Raw genomic sequence first — 26826 nt, 5'->3', positions numbered from 1 at the left:
AAAGTTTGCAGAAGACACCAAGCTGAGTGGCGTGGTTGACATGCCTGAGGGATGGGATGCCATCCAGAGGGACCTGGACAAGCTCAAGGAGTGGGCCCACATGAACCTCATGAGGTTCAACACGGCCAAGTGCAGGGTCCTGCACCTGGGTCAAGGCAATCCCCGGTATCAGTACAGGCTGAGGGGATGAAGTGAATGAGAGCAGCCCTGCTGAGAAGGACTTGGGGGGACTGGTGGATGAAAAGCTGGACATGAGCCGGCAATGTGTGCTTGCAGCCCAGAAGGTCAACCATATCCTGGGCTGTATCAAAGGAAGCGTGGCCAGCAGGTAGAGGGAGGTGATTCTGCCCCTCTACTCCACTCTCATGAGACCCCACCTGGAGTACTGCGTCCAGCTCTGAAGCCCTCAGCACAGGGTCTGGAGAGGGTCCAGAGGAGGGCCACAAAAATGATCAGAGGAATGGAATACCTCTCCTATGAGGAAAGGCTCAGAGACTTGGGGTTATTCATGCTGGAGAAGAGAAAGCTCTGAGGAGACCTTATTGCAGCCTTCCAGTACTTGAAGGGGGCTTATAAAAAAAATGGGGACAAACTCCTTAGCTGGGCCTGTTGCGATAGGACAAGGGGAATGGTTTTAAACTAAAAGAGGGTAGATTTAGACTAGATCTAAGGAAGAAATTTTGCCCAGAGAGGTGGTAGATGCCCCATCCCTGGAAACACCCCAGGTCAGGTTGGACTGGGCTCTGAGCAACTTGATCTAGTTGAAGATGTCCTTGATCACTGCAGAGGGGTTGGACTAGATGACCTTTAAAGTTCCCTTCCAACCCAAACTATTCTATGACCTGTGGTCTTAGATATATATTAATGTATTTGTGTTTCTTAAACCACAGCGACCTTTAAGCTCTATGCTAGGAATGAGCTTAAAACTTACTCATAATGTCACCCACTGAATCACTGATGTGATTTCCAAGAGTATGTAGGGTTTTCCCTTTTACCTGGAGGTCTTCAGCAAAGCAAAAGTCACGGTTGCACAGCTCCTGTTGTGATAATGGTAGTTACCACTGCCTCTGAGGAAAAGCCAGCAAGCTGCGTCCTTTGCAAAACTGGTCATTTCGGAGACCTAAGGAGAAATGTGCTCTGGTTGTTGGCCGAGAGTTACTTTGAATACCTGAACCTTACCAGCTAGTCTTAAAGAAACAGCTTATGAAAACTGCTTGGATCTCGGTGTGAGGCACAATGGGATTATGACACCCAAGTAATTTTTAAGAACATAAACTGAGCTCTCAGAATAAGCTGTTGACAAGGCAGCGGCCGAAGTGCCCTGTGACCCAGTACTTCTGTGCTGCTCCGTTGAGCGTGTTTCTCAACAAAAGACCATTTGGTCAAACCGTAAGTTACAGGATGCAGGGTGAATTTGCACTTTCAGATTTTCTGCCCGGTCATTCCTCCTCAGAAGCGAAGGACTTGTCAACATCGAGTTGGAAGAGCTCTCAGAAACTTGTAATTGTGATACAAGGGCCATGAAAACCACCGGGTCCCCTTTCCTTGCTCTATTCTTGAACTGGAGGCACAGTGTAAGGTGCCAAATAAGCACAGAGGCTTTTACAATAATAATCGTCAATGTGGGTATCTCAATTTTATGCCCTCACCCCAGCGCTGCGCAGACGCTTACTCTTCCACCTGCGTGTGCCACAAAGAGGAGCGCAGCGTAGTTCTGCCGGCGCCGAGCGGAACGACCCGGGCCCCTCCCCAGGCCGCCGCCGCGCACCACCGGGGGCTGTGCGGCGAGGGGGCCCCCGCCCTTCAAAGCCACTCGCCCACGCGAGCGCTCACCCCCGCCTCCCCCCGCCGGCGGCGCGCAGCGGCCCCCGGCTGAGAACCCACCCCTCCGCCGGCCGTTGGCGAGCCAGCCAATCAGCGCGCGCGGGTTCAGGGCGCGTGTGGGTCCACCCCACCCGCGGTCACGTAACCTCGCGGCGGGAGGGGGGACGGCAGTAAGGTCGCAGGGGTCTGGCGGTGGCTGGTGTTGTCACAGGCGGGGTGTCGCTGCGCGGGGAGCGGCTGGGGTTCGGCCGAGGGTTTGGCTGCGCCTGTCCGCCCCGCCCCGGCACAGCCTTCCCAGGTGCCCCGGCACCGCCTGTCCTCAGCCGGCGGGAGCCTGCTGTGAGGCACGCGCGAGCCCCGGCGGCTCAGCCAGCCGTGCGTGGGGCAGGGGCTTGCCCAGAAGGGAGGGCCTGCCCTGCCCTGCCGGGCTGAAGTTGTGCCGTGGAAAAAGTTGCGGCCAGGCGGTGTGAGCAGGAGAGCGTGTCTTGGTACCTGGTAAATCCGGTGGCTTCGGAGAAGAGCAGCCCAGTAGCTCAGTACTTCCTTCTGCCGATAAGATCTTCGTCTGCGCTCGTCACGGGTGGCGGCTGCCGCCGCCGCTGCCCCGCTTGAATTGGTTTCAGACTCCTCCCGAGGCGAGACGGGGAGCGGGAGAGCGGCGAGGCGGGAGGGGGCGATGCGCGGGGCCGCGCTGCTCCCCCCGGCCTCCTCCGCCCCGCGTGGCCCCGCTCCCTGCGCTGCTGGCAGAGCCGGCCGGGCGGCGGAGCCGCGGCTGGCACCGACATGGGAACCTTAGGAAAAAGGAGAGAAAACCAGTGAGTTCGCGATTGCTGATTTATCCGCCGCCGGCGGTGGGACGGTGCCGCGCCGCGGGGCAAGCTGTGACCCGGCGGAGGGTCTCGGGGTCACACGCCGCCGCGCCTCAGAGCCTCAGGTGCCCGCCCTGGGGACGGGTGCGATGCGCTGCCGCTGTGCTGCCCCCGCGGCGGGGCTGGCGTGGGGCGTGGGGGCGGGAGTCCGGGCGGCTGGGGCTCTGCGGAGGCCGGCCGAGGCCGTCCCGGATGGGAAAGAGAGGGGGAAAGAAGCGCGGGAGGGGGGGCGTGGGGGGAGGATTTTGTTTCACCGCTTTGAGCGCAAGCGTGCGCCTGGCAGGTCGGTCCGCAGGGGCTGTGAACAGTCTGACATGACGGTCCCAGCGTGACGGCCGAGCGGGAGGGCGGCTCGTTCCTCAACCGGGCTCTGGTTCCCTGCGGCACCGCCGGCGGTCTGCCCGGGGGGCGCCGGGCGAGGAGCCGGGGCAGGCGAGCAAGGCTGTCCCTTCCTCGCCGGGGCAGCGCCACCTGCCCTGGGTGTCACTGGACGAGCTGATGGTCACTTGTCGTTTTTTCCCCTCCACCAAATAGCGTGCAGTGGAAATGCAGGGTGCTCGGCCCGTCCCGTCCCTCGCCGCCCCCCCCAGCACAGCTTTAATCTGTTTTTCACGTCAAGTTACTGCTGCAAGGGGATCTGTTCAAATGAATGGTTAGTTTCAGACGTGTCACCTGCTGGGTTTTGCCTGTTTAGTGTTGCCAATCGGCCACAGTATCACTGTACATTTTTGGGGGCTGTGGACGCTTCAGTTTTTCTATGCTCTGTTGCCGGAACCTAAAATACCCTTTGCCGTAACTCCTACTTTGTTACTACTGCATTGCTGGGATTCTCTGCCCTCTGTTGAAGATGCACTGGAATAAAGTTAGGAGAGGGGTTTGAGCTTCTAAAAAGAAAACCCTGAAAGCTGATCAGGCCCTTGCTCTTTTTATATGAGAACAGGAAGTCAGATCACAAAGCTCGGGGGAAATTTGGAGAAAGGGGGAAGGGAAGAGAACATTCTTTGCATAGTCGCTGTCAGCTTAACTACGGAGGAGGTGAGCGATGGTCACTACCTCTGCGGGGTCAGGGCCGTATTTTTCTGGCTTTGAAACTATGGAGGCCTGGGGTCAGTGTTGGGTTCTAAGTGACATCATGTGCAGTTTCGTGGCCTTCCCAGCATTCAAATGAAACAGAAATTTAAGATAAGGCTTGAAATTCACTGGGGCGAGCTAGGGTCCAGTCCATTTTCTGTGCATGTGCATTTCCAGCTTCATCCAGGAGTGCCTATATGGGGATGTGTAATATTTGATTATAGTTATAACTTTTTTCTCCTTTACTTTTGAGGAGCACACAAGTATGTGGTTGTAGATAACTACGTAGCAGTATTACTCTTACATAGTTTGAAGGGGTTTTATGCTTGTGCTGAAATCGTAATGTAAATGTAACTCCCCAACAAAGAAACAAGACTTCTGGTAATCTTGACAAATCGTTCAGGGAGCTCTATAACCGTGGGCTCTACAATCCACATGTAGCATTAAAAAAAAAAAAGTCACTTACTGAGCAGTCTCTTTGTACGTATTAAGTGGGAGGGTTATGTCTTTCAGCACCCTAGCTACAGGGAGTTAATTGTCCTTTAAATCTTGCCTCCTTTCCCATGCACTGCAAAATTCACCACTGGATCTTCTTTCTTGTATTTACTTCACTATTGTGCTTTCTTTTAGGCAACCTGCCCAAGCATGCAGCGCTGCCCCTGAATCAGCACTTGAGCTGAAGCAGATCAGTCATTGTCCCAGCCTTTCAAATCTTACCCAGGTCACGATGGTGCCGTTGGGGCACTTAGCCAAAGGGGCCACTTTGGAAGATCTTCTTGAAACCTGCATTCAGTCTTTTGGTGAGCGTCTGGAGGTTTTTAGAACCGTATTGATTTGTTTGTGTCCTGGCTATGTTTAGGTCACTTACTAGTGAATTACACTGGATTTATTAGTGGAGTAGAAAGGCATAACTGAGAATTTTCTATACTGTAGGTGACCGCATATTTTTATAGGATTGTGGATCCGTTTATGTGTATGTGTGTAATATATGCTAAGAGATTAGTGTGACTGCTGCTTTTTCTTGAGAGGATAAGACCAGTGCTAGTCATCTGTACTTCTATGTGTGTGTTTTATTGTTCCTTCAAGAACCAATTTAGCAACCAACTTTAACAAGTAATCACTGTATTTTGCATATTGCAGTAATATTCTCATAATTTGTATAAACAACATGTTTAATATAAACATTTTGAAATGAGCAGGGCTATTTTTAAACTAGGTGAAATACCACTGGATTGCTTCTTGTATTATCAGTATAGATTTAAAGTTGTTTCTCTACAAAGGAGAAAGGTTCAAAAAGATACACAGTTGTGATTTTTGTTTGGATTCTATCAGTTATCCATTTGTCTCTTCACAATAAGAATTGTAATATATGGACAAGCATGACTATTGCCTGATCCCTATATCCCTAATTTCCTTTTCCAACTTTTTCATCAGCAAATATGTTTATTTTTTATATTATTAAAATATGTTAGTGCTGAAGGCACTCTGAATTATTCTGAATAATTTGCTTGTAAGTAGTGCACCTGTTCGTTAATGCTGTGTCTTTCAGTGCTATGAGCTATTCCTAAAGCACATATGGCAAAGTCTTAGTTGCAGAGTAGTCCTTAGAAAATAAATGTAGTTGAACACTCACTAAGCTCTCAAATAATTAATCTATATAGTTAAAGAGTAACACATAGTGCTGATCTAGTGATACAGCACATAAATACTGTATAAACAATGACTAATCTTTCAGATTCATTTGAAATGCTTTTTTTTTTTAACTTTGAAGCCTTCTAATCAGCATGTGCAGAGAAATTCATGTCTGATAAAAATTGATGACGTGTAATTGCCAGTAACATCTTGTTTCTTTTTGGCTTATTTTCTCCTCTATTTAGTTATTGTGAAGAATATACCCACTGAACTGCTATAAAGCCCTCAACAAATGTCAATGCATATTTTTATAAGTCTTGTCTCACTGTGAGTGAGACCTTCATGCAGTTTTAATATAGTGGCTACTTGACCAATATTAATATGTCCACCTTTTTATGAAAAAAAAAAAGGTATTATAAATGTAACATTATAAAAATCTAGTAAAATTATTAGAGTGATTGATTTGAAATAGTGTAGGTGAAACCTTGAATGGGAGATTGTTGTTGGCTTAATTATTTTAATACTTTTTTAATACTCTGTGTATATCAGCATACACATGCTTATGTGTTCTCAGATTCCTGGGCATCCATATATTATAAGGACTAAGGTGACAAAGAAAAGCAAGTGTACCTATCCAGTTCAGCTATATATGCATGTGCATCTTCCTAAAGGGTTTCAAACTTCAGTTAGAGAATTTACCATAGTCCACTAAATAGGGTTTTCTTGAACCTTGACAAGTGGTACGTAGATCTAGCAAAGTGAATTGTAGTGCATCTGCAAACGTAATTGTAAGCTCACTAAGGACTGCTAGAATTATGTGTGCTGCAGAATTTTAGACTCTTCAATGGGCAATTCATAGTAGTGTCTGTATTTGTACATCTTCTATGACATTATGCATGTTCTTAAGCTGTGTTGGAATTTCCCAGTAGGGTATTTAAATAAATTGTGAAGTGCCACCGTTACAACTATAGATAACCTATATAATGAAGTTCCTTAAAGAAGGTTCTTGTAGCTTCCAACAAAACCACTGCAACTTTAATTCACATCATTGTGCCAATAAAGGAAGACATGGAAAAAACTTTAATCTGGGAGTTTGAGGAGGGGTGGGCTTAGGGAGAAAAATGTGTGGGGAAAAAAAAATAGCTGTAGAATGATTACAAGTAAACCCAGTGATTGAGCAAGTTTCTTCCCATGTGTAGCACTAAAGTGAAGCTATTACCCTGTACTCTTAATAGTTCTGCTCAGACTGAGGTTGTATCTTCAGTCTCAGATATGCTGACCTATAATATTTTGTATACTGTTCTAGAAATTCATTATTGTGATATGAGCAAGTTTTATTTCCACATTAAAAATACAGAAGCCCCCAAGACATAAGTACAGATTTCCTTTGTATATTTTAAGTTTACTTTCTGGAAAAAGCCCTTGATTCATTTGCTGCCTAGGGTTAAGGAGAACAATAGGCAGTAGATAGAGATGATGATGCGTCACATTTCAGAGTATATACTGCATCATGTTAATATTATACTTTACTTGCTAATATTACATATAAAATTCCTAGATAAAATATGCAGCTGAATTTATGTTCCCAGACTCAATTATACAAGTTTGGGAAAAGCAAATAATGTGTAAGAGAGGGTGCTGTCAACAATGACGTGTAAGGGGAAGTTGGCAGCCTTTTGCCACATATACAGAGAATATCATAAGAAGGTCTAACTAAGAAGATATTAAGAATTAATGCACACTTACAGCTGTGAAGAGCACAAGTATGTTATTTATCTTACAGTATGAATAAAGGGAAAAAAAGAGAAAGGGGGATATGCTAAATTGAAGTTAAGAGTGAGAAGGCTAAGCTTTGCCACAGTGTTGTAAATGGATTCCAGGATGTTTTGTAGAAAGACAAGTTTTGTCCAGAGAGCCAAATTAATCCAAAACCTATGCTAAGGAGACGAGGAACGAAGATTGGATCTTGGAGTTAGCGATATTGTCTGTGGGCCTACAACAGTGCTGGGTAGAAGTTCATGCTCGAATGTAGACAGAGTACTGTGAATTACCATTGTGGTGGTGTACCTGCTAATTCCAAAAGTAAAGAGTTAGGAGGCCTTTTCTTTTTTTTTTAGAAGAGACCAAAAGCTTATTCAGTGTAATTAATTTAAACCACTAAGTTTAAGTTAATTACACTGAATACTTATCTACTTTGGGATGATTAGTGTGTGCATGATAAAGCAAGATATTTATAAACAAACCTTAGAAATTCTAGAAACCACTTCCAGACTGATCTGGATGAAAGATGACATGGAATTGTTTTGATAGAAATAAGAAATCTGGCAAAGGTGCTGGTGCTGGTTGCCTCTTAGGTGCTAGCTGCCTAAAACGGTACAAGTTAATGATAGTTAACATTTTCTAGAATAAAAAATAAGCACATTGTTGGAGCTGTCTGGTTCTGTGAACTGATAATATTATTATAGCTCACTTTTGTATCAATATCATGCAAAAATATTTCGAGTCTCAGGAATTCTTTGAGAGCCAGGTAAGTATTGCATCCATTTTACAAACAACGAAACAGGCAAATTAGAGTTCACTCATTAGGAGAACCGTAGCCATTTTGTCATCTAAAATACAGAAAATTTGAAAGTTTTATCCAATTTTTCCCCTTTCAGTTATCTGGAAAAACCCACTCTACTCTTAACATAAGTACATTTCTCAAGTCTGATTAAAACATAAATAACTACTAAAGCAATCACAGTTCAACTACTGAGTTAATCTTTACCCTTTTACCCAATTTGCCATATACCAAATTCTAATACAGAATTATGACTCAAAAGCAGTTAACGTCTTTCAAGGCATGTACGCACCCACAGAAGGCAACTTTGGTCATTTATTTTTTTCTGTTAGGTTTGCCTGAACAGTCATTTGTTTTTATCTCATGCTCCACAAACTTGCAGGGTTTCACCCCTTGCTCCTGAAGCCTAGGCTGAATATTGAGGTTGCCAGTCACCACCCCCAAAGTAGTTAAAGTTTGTTCACTGTATTGTTCTGTATTAAAATGTTGTTGATCATTGTGTGTTAAGTAATCTGGGTACAATTCGGTGAAATACAGTGCAGAAACTTTAGTATTGCTTGGCAACAGAAACTATGTTAATGATCAATTAATGACATTGTGGGAACAGAAGAGTCATTACTGCTCTGTAGAATGCATGACACTGTGGGAACAGGAGAGTAGTTACTGCTCTGGAGAATACTAAGTGCTGTTTAGCTTACTATTAAAGTTAATTGTGATTGTATCAAAATGAAAATAGATTTCTTTTTTAACCTGATGTCTGTGGAAAAAATTTTCCCAAAGAAAAGAAACTTTAGGTATCTTATATGCATTTTAAGGTTCTATATAGCTAATTTGACTTGAGTCTTTTCAATATAATTTTCCAGTGTCACAAAATAAGTAATAAAAGAAAATGAAGAAAACTTAGACTTCTTGCTTTATAAAGCAGTCTCCCATTTGCTTATATTTACCACAGGGATATGACAAAATCCTATCTTCATACCTCTAAATATAACTTAAGAAAAAGCAATATAACTTTTATTTAGCAATGCAAGAAAGCTTAGATAGGAATAGAAAATAATTCTTTCTCCTGAGAATGTTGTATGAATTTAATTCTTTCTTCTCGTCAATTTATGTATGAAGTTGAAGCGAGAAATAAATCACTTGTTTTTTAGGCTTCCCCATACATTTTACTTTTTGGGTTATTTGGTTTGGTTTGGTTTGTCTGTGCTTTAGTGGGAAGTCTTTCAGTGTTTTGCTGTGTATCGCCAAGTGTGAAGATGTATTTTTGCATTGCTTGTTTAAAAGTCTGAAAAAGAAGGGGCTTCCCTTAGATAGCTCAGTAGATCTTTCTGTTATGCAGGACAGGCTGGAGATTAAAAGCTAAGATAACTTTCTAAACATGGCATCACTTTTTTCACCCTTTACTGAGGTAAGAAGGTGCAAGTGCAACAGCTGGCAAAAGGCAAAGATAAGAGAGTACCTGTTGGGAGCTATTAAGATTACACTTGGTGTTGGAGATGACCTTAGGAATCCCCAGACACTGCAGTTTTAATACTCAAATGTATATAGAGGTCATGTTAAGAAAAAGTCAGTGTCTCGTGCCACCTATATTGTGGTAAAAGATCATTTAGGGATATGCCATAATATCTTTCTTTCGAAATATGGAACTCCTCTGTCAGAGAACAATAGTGTGAGATGTCAAGAGCTTCTTTTCTATTTTAAGCTTTACATTTTTTTTGAAAAAGATTCACCTTCAAAATACTCACTTTGGGTATGGGTGAGATTGTGTTCTCCCTTCCTTCAGGAGACCCCTTTATGTTTAATGTCGATCTGCAGTATGCAGTGTTACTCTTCTAAAAGTATATGTTAAACAGAAAAGTACTTGTTTAGATTGAATAACAGAAAATTATCAGATAGCTTTACTAGTAATATTAAGAAATGCCCTGCAACAGTACTTAGGAGGCATAAGACTCTTGCTCTGTGTCAGACCAACTGATACAATGAGGCCAATAAAGCTGACACATGAACACATGTGAGAATGTTTCTCTGATGAAAATTTGGCATAATGCAGCTTGAATCAGCAATTGGGGAGCTTCTTCTGTATGCAGATATTTGCTAGTGCTACCTGGTGATTTGTATGTTTTAAGTTTGGAGTGAAGCAGTGAGGGTTTTTTTGAAACTTTGGTTCTTTTGGTCCATGGTGAACAAGAGGTGTTTCAGTCTAAGGACGAACTGTTGTGGGTTAACCCTGGCCATCAGCCAAGCACCACACAGCTGCTCACTTACAGCCCCCCCTCAATGGGATGGGGGAGAAAATTAGAAGGGTAAAAGTGAGAAAATTCGTGGGTTGAGATAAAGGCAGTTTAATAAGTTTTTTTTTTTTAAAAAAAAAAAAGCAAACCCAACAACTAAAAAACCCAAACAAAACCAAGAAAAACATGTGATGTGAAAAACCGTAATTGGTCATCACCATCCCGACTGATGCCCAGCCAGTCCCAGAGCAATGGCAGCCCTAGCAAATTTCCACCCAGTTTTTATTGCTGAACATGACATGATATGGTATGGAGTATCTCTCTGGTCAGTTGGGGTTGGCTGTCCTGGCTGTGTCCCCTCCCAGCTTCTTGCCCACCCCCAGCCTACTTGCTGGTGGGGCAGTGTGAGAAGGCATGCTCCAGCTGCTGGGTTAGAAGCTAGTTTGCCAGAGAGTCTGTGAACACTAATTCCAGAAATATATCTAGAAGTTTGAGCAAAGACTAGAAGGCTGAGGTATGTAAGGGAGGGAAACCTGAAACAGTAAGTCAGAAATATTACAGCAGGAGAAGAGTTGGAACATGCATCAGTAATGAAAATCAGGGCCAGGAATTGGGATCTAAGTGTTCTGCAACATCTTCAGGTCTCTGAGAGGAAAGCAGCTTGGTGTCTGCTAGTCCATTACAGTTCGAATCTTTGGATGGAGCTGACTTTGTGCTTCTGTGGATCTGATGATTGGCTGCTCCAGGATCAATCATGCAGTTAGAGAGGAACTTATTATAAAACACTGCAGTTATGGGATAAGTGCTAAGCGTGTAGCTGGGTTCAGTGGTCAAGTAGTGATACTGGGCTCAGAAATTTCTGATTCTGTTCTGGGAGTCTCATTTGTCTTACCCATTAGTGCTTCTGCCAGCACAGCAGGGTTGCTAGGCATTATGCTTGAATTATTCAAGAGTTGCCTGCAGCTCAAAAGCTGCACGTGGTTCCAGTATCATCATTTAAAGCTTTGAAAAAATCTTGAATGCTCAAATTATGTTTTGTAGGCTTTGGAGAAAAAGACTACTTGATTAAAAAGTTCTCATCTAAATTTGCTAAAATCATTATTTTAAACATGCTGTAGAACAATGTATGGGGGGGTGGTGGTGTTAACTTTTTGTCTTGTTCTGTGGACTTGATCTGAATTTCCAAGGCTAATGGAATTCTTTACACCCACATTTCATTTGGTTTCTCTCAAGTACGTTTTAATTTCTCAAAATCATCCCATTTTCCCTTGACAAGAGCTTTTATCATCTTGTTTTCGTTTCAAAGAATTACCACCCAGAGCTCTTTCTGCAAGATGTAGCTTTGCAAAAGCTGTTTCTGAGAGAGGGTAATGTCTTTCCCTTGAGATTTTTTCCCCTTGATGTTCCCTACCCTCACACAGAATAGTAGTCTTATCCTTTTTGGATGAATATTAGACTCACTTCTGTCTTGGATATATCTGCATAGTTAATGAGTATTTGGAGGAACAGCAGTGGGTCGTCTCCCCCCTATTCTGTAGGGAATTTGAAGGGGGAAGGTAGACTTGGAAAAACATCAAGTTTATAGGGTTTCTTCCAACATCTGTGTTTACTTGGCTTGTTTAGGGTTCTGTTGGTGCAGGATTAATCACAAAGTAGTATAATTCTTTCCTCTCTGGAAAATTCTGATTTGTTCTCATTTTAATTTTGGAGTTTTTCCTCCTAAGATGAATTACTTGTCTTGATAAATTTATATATAACTCACTCAATAGTTACAAGCATGTATGGACAATAAGCCAATGAAAAAAAAAAAGCTTTAGCACAATTCGCTGCATATTTTGGTGCTGTCTGCTAAACATTATAGCATTCTTGTTGCATGAGAGGGAACACCACCATCCTGTATAGAATTAAATGTAAGCTGGAGAGCTCAAGACTCCACCTGCTTTCTGCTGAGGCTAAAATTAAAGCAATCATTCTTTTACTTAATTAATTAATGTGTCATCTTTGTGAGGACATTGTAATTAAGTCATGTTCTTTCTGAAAGATATTAAGCACTCAAAACAATGATTTGACATAAAAAAATCACTAAGGACAAGTACAAAGTTCTACACTTAAGGTAATCAGTTGTAAAAAGACTAAGGTGAAGTCCTTCATGTAGAGCATTTCTGCAGAAAAGGATGTCTATATGAAGATAGATTTTAAAACTGAAGATGGTTTAATGATACTGTACCACTGCAGAAACTCTTAAGGAGACAAGTGCATGTATAGAGGGAATGTGTGTGCTTATTTTTATTTTTTTTATATATATGTATGTTATATATGTACAATTACATATATAAAATTTATATTTGTATAAAGGTAGTATGTACAGGATATTAAAAATAATATTCTAACTGATGCTGAGACCTCCTCTGGAGTACTATATTGAGATTTGCTTCATAAGGTTGCAGAGGGTTCAAAAAAGGAGATTAAAGTTGACCAGTGATCTAGAAAATCTGGCTTCTGAGATAAAAAATTACGAATTTGGTGTTTCCTCGCTCAGAAAAGAGACAAGGGAAGGAATTCTTAAATAGAGAAAATATATTGATAAGGGAAAGAGGATGTTTTTTCTGTCTGTGGGGGGCCAGGCAGAATGGGCTTAAGCTGCCCAAGGTGCCTGAAGTCTTTGATTAGACAGTAAGGAGAACTTTCTAATGACAGAGATGTTCAAGTGCTGGAATAAGTCACCTACAGAAGCTGTGAAACCCTCATCACTGTAGAATTTTAACAGTAAGTTAAACTGGTTCTGAAGCATATTGGCTTCGAGAAAGTTGATTCCGCATTGGAGCGGGGGAATAGAGTACTTTAGCTCCTAGCCCTTATTTCTGCCATCAACTGAGCTTTCAGCTGTCATTAAAAAATAGAGGCTATTTCCACCGCTGAAAGTAAACACGCTAGTTTAAGTTGAATCTGCTTGCTGAACCTCAGTATCCTAACTGATGAGCAGGATGGTGGTTTCTTATGAGTCTTATTCTGACCAAATGTGATCAATTTAATGAAGAGAGTTAAATGACTAGCCCTCAGGGTAACCAAATGCCAATGTGGCAATAATAAGCCTGTAGTAAGACTACGATGTGTTGCATAAGTTTCAAGCTAACAGGAAACAGCATGTTTCCTATCTGTGAAGGGAAGTTCCAGGCAGTATCCATGAAATACTCATGAAATATTTCATTCAATTTTGGTTACTTCTAGCTGTTCTAAGCGTATCTCATAGTATTGCACCTCGCATGTGGGGCAGAGACATTGATTTATGGCTCTTTCAGTTCAGTCACTAAACCCTAGCATGTAGTCCCATATGTGCCTCCATATTTCACACATGTCTGTTTGTTTCGTCAAGGTCTTTGAGACCTTAGTAACATCAGTTCCCCCAGTTTTAAAATCACATGCTGCTTTAATAATCTTTGCAGACAGTTATAACACCATCCTCACACCATCTTTAAGACATGAGGAAAAAAAACACTTTGCAGAAATCTTGAAGAATTCTATGTTGCACATCAGCATAGCAACCCATGACTTTCAGCTTTGCACTTAATATGACCACCTGGCAATTGCTTGATGCATTTTTACATTGCATTATTTTTGATGCTACTTTGATAACCACTGGAATGCTTAGGGGAGTTTACAAGAAGTTATTTGTGTTCTTAGTAGCTTAGTCACTGATGACCTGATGTCAGTGCTCTGTGATTCACTTATGATTCATTTCAAATTGTACACTAGGTAATAGAGTTGGAACATGCTTATGAAATAAAGACAATGCTTATGAAATAAAGGCCTCAGACCTAGAAAAGTTAACTTTTCTTTCTTGCAAAATTCAGTTCAGTTAAGACATCCTTAGCGTTCTTCCTGTTGCTTTATCATTGCACTCATGAGTACGAAGGTCTCAGTACAACGATCTTGTCTATTGAACATACTCTTTTAACTCTGTGAAGTGTATTTACCACAGGCTTGGCCATCAGGACCTGCTGAAAAGCAAGCAGTTTGCTCTTAAAGCCGTGTTTACTGGCTTTTGAGCACTTTGATTCTTTCAACCATTCTAGGAACAAGTGCTACTTCAGTTATTTCTAAATCACGGATTACAGGGTGCCACCAACTGGATCGTGCAATAGAATGGCTGATGGGCCTAGATTAGGATATTCTTACACTTGTGTGTTCCGAGTCTCACATATGCAATGGAACTTTTGTGATTGTAGTTTTTAGTGGCTTTGTGTTATTACATACATAACAATATTTAGCCCTAAATGTCTTTGTGCTTTCACTCATGCAGTTAAATATTGGAAAATTATATTCAACTCCCGCTTCCTTGTTTGTTTCACAGAAATTTATTAAAACATCTAAGTACAATAAGGGCATTTACAGGAGGAAAAGCATGTAACCAGTATTTTTTTGTATTTTGCTGCAGTGAAACAAAGCTAAGGCTTATGCAGTATTTTGCAGCTTTCTTTAAGGTAAATTGACTAACTGAAGCACACCCATTCCACTTTATCTAGTATTCACTTAGTGGTTTTTGCTCAGCAGGGTGTGTGGTTAGAAACAGGTATACAAACGGAAATGAAAATGAGTCTCAAATTTTTAAAACAAACTGCTGGAGGTTCGAGAGAATACTGCAGAGGTGTTCAGAGACACACTGCTGCAACACAGTCAGGAAAGCCCTCTTATTGGCTCCACCATTTGCACAAAGATAGGTTACCATAACTTTTTTTTACTTCCTTCCACACAGTTATGTTTAGCAGGTTAGATCTCCAAAAAGAAGTGAGCTAGTCATCAGAGGTGTGAAAGACCCAATGACAGCTCTGAAACTGAAACGGAGCTGGATCTCTTCTCGCCTAAGGCCCATTAACTCCATGGATTTTTTTGAACTATGAGTTTGTGAAATACAAATGGAAGTGGAATCAGGTTCAATATTTATCATTTTATATCATTTTAGTAACACTTGCTGTATCATGGTCTATGCACTTGAAAAATGCTTCCTTTTACAATTGGGCAGGAGGATGACATTAAATATTTGATACTACATGTGTTTGTAAAATGATATGCTGCTACACTTCCAGGCAGACTTACTGTTCAGTGCTGAGCTGTACTGGGAACCTTAAGACTTTTTGCTGCAGTGCCTATTTTGTGTTTTAAGACGTTACTAATAGGATGTTTTTCTTTGTGGAGGCGAGCCTTTTAGTTGGGTCAGAGAATGGATAGCACAAAACTTAGTACTGCTTTAATGTGTCTAAAATAACTGCATGTAGTCATAATGAAGTCTATCTCTGTTGTGAGATAATTAGTTCTGGATGTTGTGAAGCATAAATGCACTTTTATTATGCAAGAAGATACCATAAATATGTTGACCTAATCACTAATAGTAGGTAGAATATACTGGCTTCCTCTGCATCTTTGTAAAATGGAAAAGAGACCTTCTGGAGGACAGGAATTCAATCTGGAACATGATGCCAAGTGGTACCGGTGTTATGTCATGGCAGAGGATTTTGGAATGCTTACAGAGGAGAAACTACTAGGAGAGAGAGTTATTTGCTGTCTTTGTCAGCTGGAGATCTATATTGAGCACTTCTGAAAAGCTGGTGATTTAATTAGGGCTGTATATACTTAATAGTATGTGTGCACATAACCATTTGGCTTCCAAGTTAAGCATATATTGAACTGCTTTTCTGATTGAACAAGAGCTGTTGGAGGCTCTGGCAGAACACCACATTTTATAAAATACATGAAAATTAATACAGGCCTCTGTGTGCAAGGCCTAAAATAATTTCACCCTTCCTGGAGTCACTGGAAGAGTACAAAATACCAAATACTGAAGGCATGAACAAGTATTGATTCCTGATGTCCTAGCCTTCCTCTGCAAATTTCACACTTCTCTGGCTGAATACTTTGGTGTTTTGTCCTCAGTGTACCTGCTGTAATACCTAGGCACTTTATATCCCAGTAAGATTCTTTAGGTAATGAATGAAATTATGTGAGAACATGAACAAAGAACACACAAACTTCGGTTCGTGCAATAAAACTGAGAACTTGTAGTATGTCAGAAGGCAGCTCAAGAACTTTTAGTTACTTGGGGCCTATACTGCTCTCATTTATGGGGCTGTTGGAGAGGCAGACTTTCCCCCAGCCCATATTGCTGTAGGGAGAATTGCTCCTTAGAATTTAAGTTTAACTGCAGAAGGTGGATTCAGAAAACAGTCTCTCATGTTCAGTGTTGAAGATCATCTGATGCATAAAGTTCTCATTCTGGGCTTGATAGTGCTGAATGGGTTTCTGCATGTTCACATAGGCTTTGCCAGAACTTACTGATCAGGATTTTTCTGTTTGTCTTGCCCGAGAGGCTGGCTTTAGTAAGATATTCAAGACTGCTCATTGTATTGAGTTTCTTCCAAACTCACTATGCTTTTGCTAGAAGAATGAAGTTACCCACACTGGGTATATGATACCCAGCATGTCCTCTGCTTTCAGGGCTTCAAACACTCAGCTAAAACAATAATTTCACTTGTGAAGCACAGATCTAGGCCATTCTGAGTCACTTTCCTACTAAACTACATCTACTCTGCATGAAATAGAGTCAGCCTGTCTAAATTTGATGGAAAGATAGGAATCTCAAAGAACTGCTTGTGTAGTAGAGAGCCATCCAGATAGGTGCCCACGTTTGTGTAGGGGCGTCTGTGTGAACACAGCATTGGTTTGATTCAATTTGCTGCCTGGCCAGTCAGCCTGGATTCAACCACAGCATGTATTGCTTTTGTGTAGCTGGTAGCTTTAAGCATTATTGTGGGGAAGAGAAGGAAAAGACTTTCAGGGGAAAGTATAGTGATAAAGGGCATGAATAGGCCTATTGTGGAGTGAAGAATAGAGGAGACAGATCTCGAGGAAATCATGCTCTATTAGTTGTACCAAAGATTCAATATATTGTTCAAAAGGAGAGGCCTGGGCTCTGGGGTTCTCTCCTCACGTTTGGTACCTTCCTGTAGAAGGACATGGAAACTCTTGCTCAAGGACTAACATGAATTATATTGTTTTGACAGTGGGCTAAGTTTAATGTTCCTTTTTGGTGTTATGCAATTTAAATTTTTTTTGTCCTCTAGTAATAGGTGCCATTTCATATGCTGCAGATCTGCTGTTTCATCTACATCTTCAATTTTGCCTTATTGCACATTTTTTTGTATATTGTTCCTGTTACTGCTATTTTAAGTGATAACTACATTTATCCTCATAGAGGACAATGTATTTAAAATCATTCAAAAAGGTAAATTTTCTTTTGTGTTTGAAAGGGTGCCTAATTCCAATTCAAGCTGCTTAGGTTCTCTCATGGCAGACTGTGGAAAAACATCAGCTGTTAATATTTACAAACACTTTCACTACTGTGTTTGTTACAGAAATTGAAACTTCTAAAAATGTTCTGCTATATTTGATGTCCCATATCTTTTCTGAATATGGAAAAAAACCCCACAAGACCCAGAAGATAGATGTGGTCTAAACAACTTCAAGTGAAATCCTTGTAACACACAGCTCAAGGAAATGTGTTAGCACATTTAGGTCCACCACCGGCAATTTGCATAGGTTAGCCTCTGGGCTTCTGCATACATTATATCTCATTCTGTGCGCATCCAAGCATAGATCCTAACCTGTGCATGTACTTTAGGGTTAGGTATGTCAGCTGCACAAAAAGCCTAGACAAACACTTAAAAATATTGCCATTCTGTTGATAAGTTCAGTCATGCTACTGACTGACTGGTCTGGATCAGTAACTGAATTCTTTTGCTCCCCTGTTCATTAATTTGTTTCAAAGGTTATACGCATCTGCCTAAAGCTAAGCATTTCAGTGCACTGTTGGGCTGAGATCATTATATATAGTTATCTGGATGTTTTGAGTGCTTTTGAGACACAGCTGCTTTTTTTTTTTTTTTAATGGTCTTCCAAATCCTGGTAGTGAAATACAGTTGTTGTATAGCTCTCATTAGAAAAATGATGCACTTACTAAGTTAGAAAGTTACTGCTATCTTTGAAATAGCATAGGTGGACAGGCCTGATTAGAATTAGTATTCTGAAAAAGCCTTTTGCAAGTTGTTTACCAAGATTTCAATATGACTACTCCTTTTTTTTCAGATGTAGAAGGAAATGCATATCAAAACAACCAGCTACTAAAGATAATTCTGGCCATGCATCAGTTTATCATCTCCTCTGCAGACATGCTCCAGAAACTCATTGATCTATATCCTTTGTGATACTCACCTGCTATTAAGGTAGTATTAGATAACTTGACAACTTTGAAATGGGCTAAGTAGAGGATATTTAATCTATGGGTGTATTACTGTTCCACTAATTAAGCAATGTACTTGTTCTTTACAGTGTTTTGGTTGTATGGTGTGTTTTTGTTTGGTTTAAGGTTGGGTTTTTTTGTTTCTTTGGTTTAGCTTATCCACAGAGAAAAAGATGAAACTCCAATTCAGATTACAAGTAGGATAAGTCACCCTCCGTTGGCCATGGAGGGAGTATCTAGCAGGTGGTAGATTAATGTAGGCACCTCAGTTAGGTACTGTGAACCTGGGGCCAAGTTTCAGATAACTTTCTCTCTGTCCTCCATACAAGTACAGGAGCAAAGAACAACAATGTAACTTGAAAATATTCTGATTGTATCATCTGGAGATGAAAATTTTCAACAGATACTATTTCTCACACACACACTCAAAATTACAATGCATTGAAATAAATCATAAGCTTTTTCCTTCCTATTTGTTTCCATTTTGAGGTGACTGTCTGGACTCACGCATGTGCATTTCTGGCTCATTAGCTTTTTCGCAATGAAGCTACTAGATCAAACTGGCAATACTAGCCTTTCTCAGGAATTCTAATTTGTGGCATATATTACCTGACTTCTTAGCTTTACAGAATGTTTATTCCTAATTAGAGGAGCACAGTATCGGAAGCAGACCTGACATGCTAAGAAGGCCCAGCCAATTTTGGTACAATTTAACTTAGATAATCCTTTCTTCCCCCGAACTCTCTGTTTTACTGGCTTTTAGAAGCAGCATCATTTACAACAGAGCTTTAGTGTAGTGTTTGATTCTGACTGTCCTGCTGCTTCCCTAACCACAGATGTTAGATCAAGTATGCCAAGCTACAACTGTGGTGTAGTGTTGCATTTAACTTGGGCTCATGTGCTCTTTGAAAATGGAAGAAAGTAGTTGCACGTTTCTGAGAAGTAATGTTGTCTACAGTGAGAGAAACGATTCAAGCTTTTATGAGATTTGCATATTTTAAAAGCTTGGTTTTTGACTCTATGAATAGCTAAGACATTGAAAGGTAAAGACAGTTTGAATGGGTCAGATAGTCTGGGCTCTTGTATTTTGAAACACCTTGCAAATGTCCCAGTTTCACCATTTTTATCCCCTAAATTACATGAATGATTTTAGATGGTTATGGATGATTTGTAAACCATCTAATTTCGGATACTCAGTTTGGGGCCTTTCAAAATATTTGGGAACTTATTCAGAACTCACTATTCTAGAGTCAGCCTGATTTAAGCACTTAATATGGCTATGTCCCCTCAGTTGCAGTAGAATTAGGATGCAGTTGATTTCAGTCAGATTGTGGGAAGATCCACAAAGTATTTTCATTAAATTATGTTTTTTAGTATTGAAAATATGTGTGTAATCTACAGCAGAAGAATAAAGATATGCATAATACATTTTCCAAACGGGTTTTCCATGTCTTCAAAAGACATTGGCTACAATATCAAAACATGTTTTATAGAGCTAATAGACTAAAAATGTGGGTGTTTCTTTCCAGTTATCACAGTAAGTCAAATGAAAACTGTTGTGTAGCTGGAAAGGTGAGGTTAGGAAGGAGAGGCATTTCATATTTTTCTTTCCCACTCTATACAACTGGTTATGTTTAAAAGAAAATAGCATCTTTTTTCGAAAAGTGCCAGTGAACCGTAATTAACTGAAAAGGACTTCTTTGTAAAAGCAGTAATTGATAAATTTGGTATTACTGTCTCAAATTTTAGTGAGATGTGCAAGTGCATGAGTTTTATTAGAAATTGTGAGGCATGTTACAAAGAAACACATGTAGAAAGCAGAATCATTTCACTACTTAACGTTACTCATTACTCAGGTAATGCATCAGTATTACTCATAGTAGTCATATGTACAGTAAACTTTTGCTAACGATCATGGGATATATTTTGTATGCACTTGTGTAAAACCCTAACCTGGTATTATATGCCGTCAGTAGAATGATTCCTATTGCTTACAGGTAGGGAAGTATCAAGCATTTTACATTTCACAGCATATGTGAATGGATGTGGTTTTCCTTAACAGTTTTCTACCTATCTTAATGCTTTAGAGAATAAATCTTCCACGCTGTGTGTAAAGATATGCTATTTTGTGAGGTAAGAATATGCTTGCTTGGTAGCTCTTCGTCTGCAGCTATCCACGTGCCATGCATAAGAATGCTTTTGCATATTGTAAGCTGACATTAAAAAGAGAAACGCCTATACTGCTTCAGCTTTTCAAGGTTCACTTCAGCAGCTTTACAGAGAAAGGCCCAACTGTGCGAGAATTGTTGTGTCATAGTTTTGAATGGAGTCTGTGTGAATCTGTATCTTAAACATCAGTGAAAATTGACAGTGCTCAGGAAGTGGTAGCATTGTGTCTATTATTATTATTATATAGGTCTATTAAAAAAATTAAGTGGGATCTTGCACCTTTTTTTATATTAAGCAAAACTCTATTGTTTTCGGTAGGTAATTCTCTGTGGTAATTGTCCTTAGGAATTCTACTTAGTCACTTGCAATGATCCTGGATCACTTTTTTTTAAAATTAATTATAGCAAAGTTTGATATCTCAGTTTAGAGAAAACAGAAGAGAAGAAAAAAAGATGCAACTCTGATAATAGATTAGCATATGATATCTCTTTTTTATACAAAATGGGAAATAAGTAGTAACAGGAATGTAAAATTTGTTTTAAATGGTGATGATTTTATTGTCTCAAAGTGGCTTATTTGTTAGGTCAGAATGCTTTAGTATTGTATGTGATCTGGGAACATTTTTGCTTCTAGGAAAATTCATACATACATGCATCCATAAGAATGTGCATTTCCATTTTTCAAAAAGCACAGATTTTTACATCCAGGGGTGTACTGGGTCTGTCTGGGATGGAGTTAACTTTCTTCATAGCAGCCCCTATGATGCTGTGCTTTGCATCTGTGAGTAAAACACATCAACGTTTTAGCCATTGCTGAACAGTGATTGCACAGTGTCAAGACTTTTTGTTCCTCACTCTGTCTCCCCAGAGTGCAGGCTGAGGATGAGCTTGGGGTTGGGAGGGGACACAGCTGGGACAGCTGACCTGAATCGACCAGAGGGATGTTCCATACCATACAGGATCATGCTCAGCAGTAAAAACCTGGGGGGTAGTCATTCCACAGTAGCTGTTGCTTGGATACTGTTTGGATGTTTTGTGGGAGATGGTGAGTGATTGCCTTTGCGTCACTTGTTTGTCTTTTTTCTTTCATTGTGTTATTAATCCCTCTTTATCTTGACCCACACATTTTTCTCACTTTTGCCCTTCCTGTTCTCTGCCTCATTCTGCTGTGTCGGGGAGGAGTGAGTGGGCACCTGGATGGGCACTTAGTTGCTGGCCAGGGTCAACCCACCATAATGGGTGACAACTGACATACAGGAATTGAAATATAAAATATATGACTGCAACATACGTTTCAATGTCTAACATAGAAAAGTGTAGTGCTCTGAAAATATTTTGTGCATGTGAGACTGAATCTCCTGTTAACTGTTAAATATAGTTAATTAGTAAATTTTTCTTCAGTTAATAGATAAAATTCTGAGTAGCATATGCATTTTTTTGTGTCCAGACAAAATAATTTCAAGTTTTAAAGGAATATATAAAATTATCTAGACATTCATGAAGAAAAAAACCAGCATGCATATCATCTAGATTTAATGTGAAACTAGAAATTTTAATATTGATTTTATTGCAAGCATATAAGTAGTATAATTCTACACAGTATTAAGTCAGGTAGTTTCTAATTTGTTTCTAATTTTGAAATTTTGATTTTTTGTAAAATCAGGGCAGCCTAGCAAAAGCATCTAAAAATTAGATTTGTCCCCTGAAGTTGGTCAAGAAGAAATATAAACAGGAGCAACTGTCTAAATTTCAGCCTTACTGATGTTAGAGCAAAACCTTTATTTTTGTGTTTCTGTATTTTCAATGTGCAATAGGTATTGGATTACGGAGTTCTGGGTTACGTTCAAAATGGACTCTAAACTATCAACAGCTATGGAGGAATTTCAAGAACTGGTTAAAGCTAATGGTGAGGAGTTACACTGTCGTCTAATTGACACAACCCAAATGTGAGTGCCAAAGTCTCAATATTCTTGGAAAACAAACTTGTGCTCTGAATTTCCTTTATTCAAATATAGTGTCTGTCCAGCATAGCAGGATAATAGTCCTATAGTGGGTTAATTTTAATAAGTTGTATGTTATCTGTCCTTAGAAGGCTTTATACATCATTATAGATGAAATTATATATTACATAGAGGAACGGAATGCCTTTCAAGAATGGCCGAGATCGAATTTAACGGCTCTGTACACTATCTAATTCTCTGTGCTAGATAAATTTTACTCTATCCAGGGAATTTACAAAATCTGTAGAGGCCTAATGATTCGAAAGATCACTTGAAACCAGTGAGAAAGGAGAATACATTTTGAGTGGGTAACAGATGAGGTAAAAAAAGTGTGTTTACATTTTTAACGCCAAAGGTAAGTGAGAAGATGTAGTTGTTTACATTGCCAAACTCTTGATACTGTTTTCTCTGATTTTAATTATAAAATTACTTGTCCTGTCAAGAATAAATCCTACACCTATACATCATACAGTTCTTTCTTGGGAAGAGAACCTTCCTTGTTATATGAGAGTAAGCTAGTTCTGTGGAACAGTATTGCCAATTCATACTTGGTTGGAAATGCACAGGCAAAAGCAGAGCAGAATTTGGCATATATTTTATATCTGGTTCTGAAAGAGGATATGTAGTTTTTTAAATCCAATTAAATTTCTTTACTCCATAGGCGAATAGTATAAGGGTACAGTTCATACTCAGAGGCTGGTCAAGGAAATCTCTAAGAATTATTAAATAGAGGAGCGCTGGATGTGTTCAATGAAAACAAAGTTACGGACAGCAATTTTAGAAGTGCAATATATAATCTCATGCTGTTTAGTAATATAATTGTGTTGTACTTACGTGCTACAACAGTATAATGAAGACTAACAGTAATGTTTTGTCGTATAATCACTAATGCGGGAAAAGAGCTTGCTGTTTAGAAATTCAAATAATTCACTTTTTATTGCAATAAGGTGTGAAAACAATCTTACTTTTGTATTAGGGAGAGAGGAAGAGTTTGTTCTTCAGAAAATAACTCGGGGTAATTCTGTTTTAAAATTTATCTGAAAGAAATTCTAGGGATTGGTCTAGAAAGCTGACACAGCGTGTGAAGGCTAACACCAGTAAGAAACGGAAAGTCTCACTTCTTTTTGATCACCTTGAGCCAGAGGAGCTGTCAGACCACCTTACCTATCTTGAATTTAAGTCTTTCAGAAGGATATCAGTAAGTGATTTTTATTTATTTATTTATTTATTCATTTATTTTGAACAAAGATGGGAAGGACATTGAAAAGATGGGAGAGGGGTAGTATTACAAGATTAACCCTGCAGTGCAAGCTGTTGGACAAGCTGAGTCTGTGTCCAGATTCTTTCTGTTTTACTAGTGTTAAGGTAGCCAGTGGTACTTACATACCCTTTTGCTGCAGTCATCTGAGAGAGGGAGAGTGAACCTTTTAAGCAACTGTGGAACAATCGGGGCAAGGTCAGTTGAAAGGAGGAGGAGTAAACCATTTGATCTTCCAAATAATCTCTTTTTTTTTAGAACTAGTGGTGTCACTGGGCACAGGAACAAGCAGCCTCCTTTGACTCAAATCAGTAATCAAGCTGAAATGGGATGAAGGAGACTTGGAATACTGTCCTAGAATGCTAACCTCCTGTGGCTGTAGGAAACAGAGCAGCATTCTTGTGCAGCGACTAATGGATTGTCTGTATAGAAGATGTCCACTGGACTCTGGCTTGCCATTTTTGATTGTGCATTACAAAATAAAGACTAGGGATAAGAAAGCACTTGAGAAAATGCCTTTTTTTTTTTTTAATTAATGTAAGGGGGGGTAAGATATTTTATTGGACAAGCTTTCAAACACAAACCATTCTTAAGGATTTAGCTCATTTATGTTTTCTTTCATTTTATTTGTTTTCTCAGCTACGTTAGTAGCTGATAAGATGCTAACTCCCCTATGCACCTTGACTTCACTTGTATCCTTGTATGGTACAACATTACTTCTGTTCAAAGCTGATATGGTTCACACATGGAAAAGAAAAGTGAACATTACAGACCAAATTCTGAGATAGTTGCAAAGTCAGCATGACGATAATAGTGAAAGCAAAGTGGTTTTGTTTGTTTGTTTGTTTTCATTATTTAGTGGCTTGGGGTTTTTTTGGAAACACTACAATTCTAAGGGGGAAGTCTTGCAAGGACAGAAAAGATTTCAGTCATGTGTTAGTGTACTTTATTTGGAGCTGACAGTACATGACTCTTCCTGTTTTATGTTAAATTCAAAAAGCCAGAGAACTAAAGTCATGCACGGATTGCTGCTTGTAGGCAGCATAATATGCAAAGCTCAGTCTTAACATTTTCAAGCTCTGTGCAGTCATAAAGTAATTAATGAATAATGAGCATAAAAAGTATGAGTGTAGTCAGAGTGCCAGATGTGTCATAGAGTTCCAACAGTTACATACTTGTATACATTTTTATGCAGGGTCCCTGCATATGTTTTGGTATAAATTGTGTTTACTGAGACCTCAGATCAGAAAATAGTGTGTAATTAATAAATAGCTATATTCATTAACTCTGCAAAATATCTTCATGATATACTAAGCCACAGAATCCTTTTGTTATTCTAACGTGGCAGCATATCCTGGGAGAAAGGCTGCAAATGACCTGCTGTGTTATCAGTCACTGGAATAACTATTCATAGGTTTGGTCATTTGAAAGTCAGAAAGGAATACTTGATCCCCTGAACATATACAGCACCAAGCAAAACCTTCCACAAGACACCATATCTCTTTCAACAAAGAAAAATGTGGGGATTGGTGTTCACAGAGTAATGACTGCAGGTGTACTGGTGTTTGGAAACCATTTTAATTTATAGTTACAAGATACAGGGAGGCTACACTCTTTTGTAAGAATCTGGATTCTGCTTTCCTGTTGAAGCTCAGAAGTTAGTCACTGCAATACCAGACTCTTGCATTATTTAAGTACCTGGACTTCTTTACCATCTACCACAAACAATCTTGTTACAGCTGAGCTCATATTATGTTAGATATTAAAAAAAAAATATTTTCTGAAAAAGAGAGCTGCTGAGAACAAACTAATCAAACTGCAATGAAGTCCATAATTATGTAGTCAGGTATCAAAAAATTATCTGTCTATGTAGAATAGCTGCTTAAATTTCAAGATGCATCCAGATCTGGCTGGGGTTCAAAATTCAAACAGTAATTGCAAGTAAGTACTATGTAATCTCAGAGACAGCTCTACTTATTACTGTTAATGTTTCTTCCATTTTTAATTTAATAAGAGGACAAATCCAGAGATGTCTGCTCTCATATCTGCTTTTTAAAGTGTTAATGTTTTTCCATCCACTTAGTAAGAACTATTAAAAAGTGGAGAGAAAGTGAGAGAGGGGGAGCAAGAAACAAACAGCAGCCTGACAATTTATGACCTTTTCTTAAGGATCAGTGGCATTCAGAATATTCCTCTGGCCTTAAGAAAGGAATATGTGTCTATTACACCTCTGAATGTTTTCAGTAAGATATCAGTATTAATGGTCATAGTAAAGAATGGATGTATAAATCGCGTGTCACATTTTCTGATGATTCAAATGCTTGTGTATCCTTGTTAATGGATAAATCAAGAGAATGGATAAACATTGCATCAGCAAAATAAAATAATTGTTTCTCTTTTGATATTATTGGGAAGAATGGCTTGAAAAAATCTATTTGTCACATACAGGTGTCTACTGAACTACTTTAGATCGCTTTGGTTAAAGAAAAGGCTCTCCCAAGCTGCATTAAAAATATTAAGGAATCTGTAGGCCTCATTCGTAATGGTCTTATCTCAGTTTTATATTAATCTCATTGAATTTGCTTTTTGTATTAGTGTAGCTTAATTCAGAGGTGAGACCTAGGTACATAAACTGAACACTTCCTTAAACTTCCTTAAACTATTACTGAGTTACTAGATTACACTTTAAATTCAGTTTAACCTTCCCTGTAGAAGCCTTGATGCAATGAATCTATGGAGCCACCAGGGCTGGGAGGAAAGCCCCAGTTCTACTCATCCTAGGGTTTATAAGAACCAAGGCTCCTGAGATATACGTGATGCAAATGATGTGATAGAAACTATGGCGAAAAGATGCTTTCAGTTAATTCAATTAGTTGAAGCCTTCTGCTTTGAACTGAACAAAGCTTTGTCAAAGTAGAGATAC

At 39.8% G+C, this 26826-nt stretch overlaps 1 protein-coding gene across 1 annotated transcript in view; it reads left to right on the top strand.

Annotated features, from left to right (window-relative positions):
- Positions 1–2607: 2607 nt before the first annotated feature.
- The window catches only part of RASGRP1 (RAS guanyl releasing protein 1), a gene marked incomplete at its 5' end in the record, with an annotated part of 39552 nt that continues 15333 nt past the window's right edge, over positions 2608–26826 (top strand). The window contains 6 exons of the mRNA XM_082000721.1: positions 2608–2639; positions 4395–4564; positions 18324–18421; positions 20540–20610; positions 22460–22591; positions 23690–23843. Coding sequence (XP_081856847.1) covers positions 2608–2639; positions 4395–4564; positions 18324–18421; positions 20540–20610; positions 22460–22591; positions 23690–23843 — 657 coding nt within the window. The remainder of the gene's footprint in view (positions 2640–4394; positions 4565–18323; positions 18422–20539; positions 20611–22459; positions 22592–23689; positions 23844–26826) is intronic.

Source organism: Phaethon aethereus, assembly GCF_964289735.1.
Source record: "Phaethon aethereus genome assembly, chromosome: 5".
NCBI lineage: Eukaryota > Metazoa > Chordata > Aves > Phaethontiformes > Phaethontidae > Phaethon > Phaethon aethereus.
Note: the sequence above shows the minus strand (reverse complement) of the source record. Positions and strands in the feature narration are given on the sequence as shown.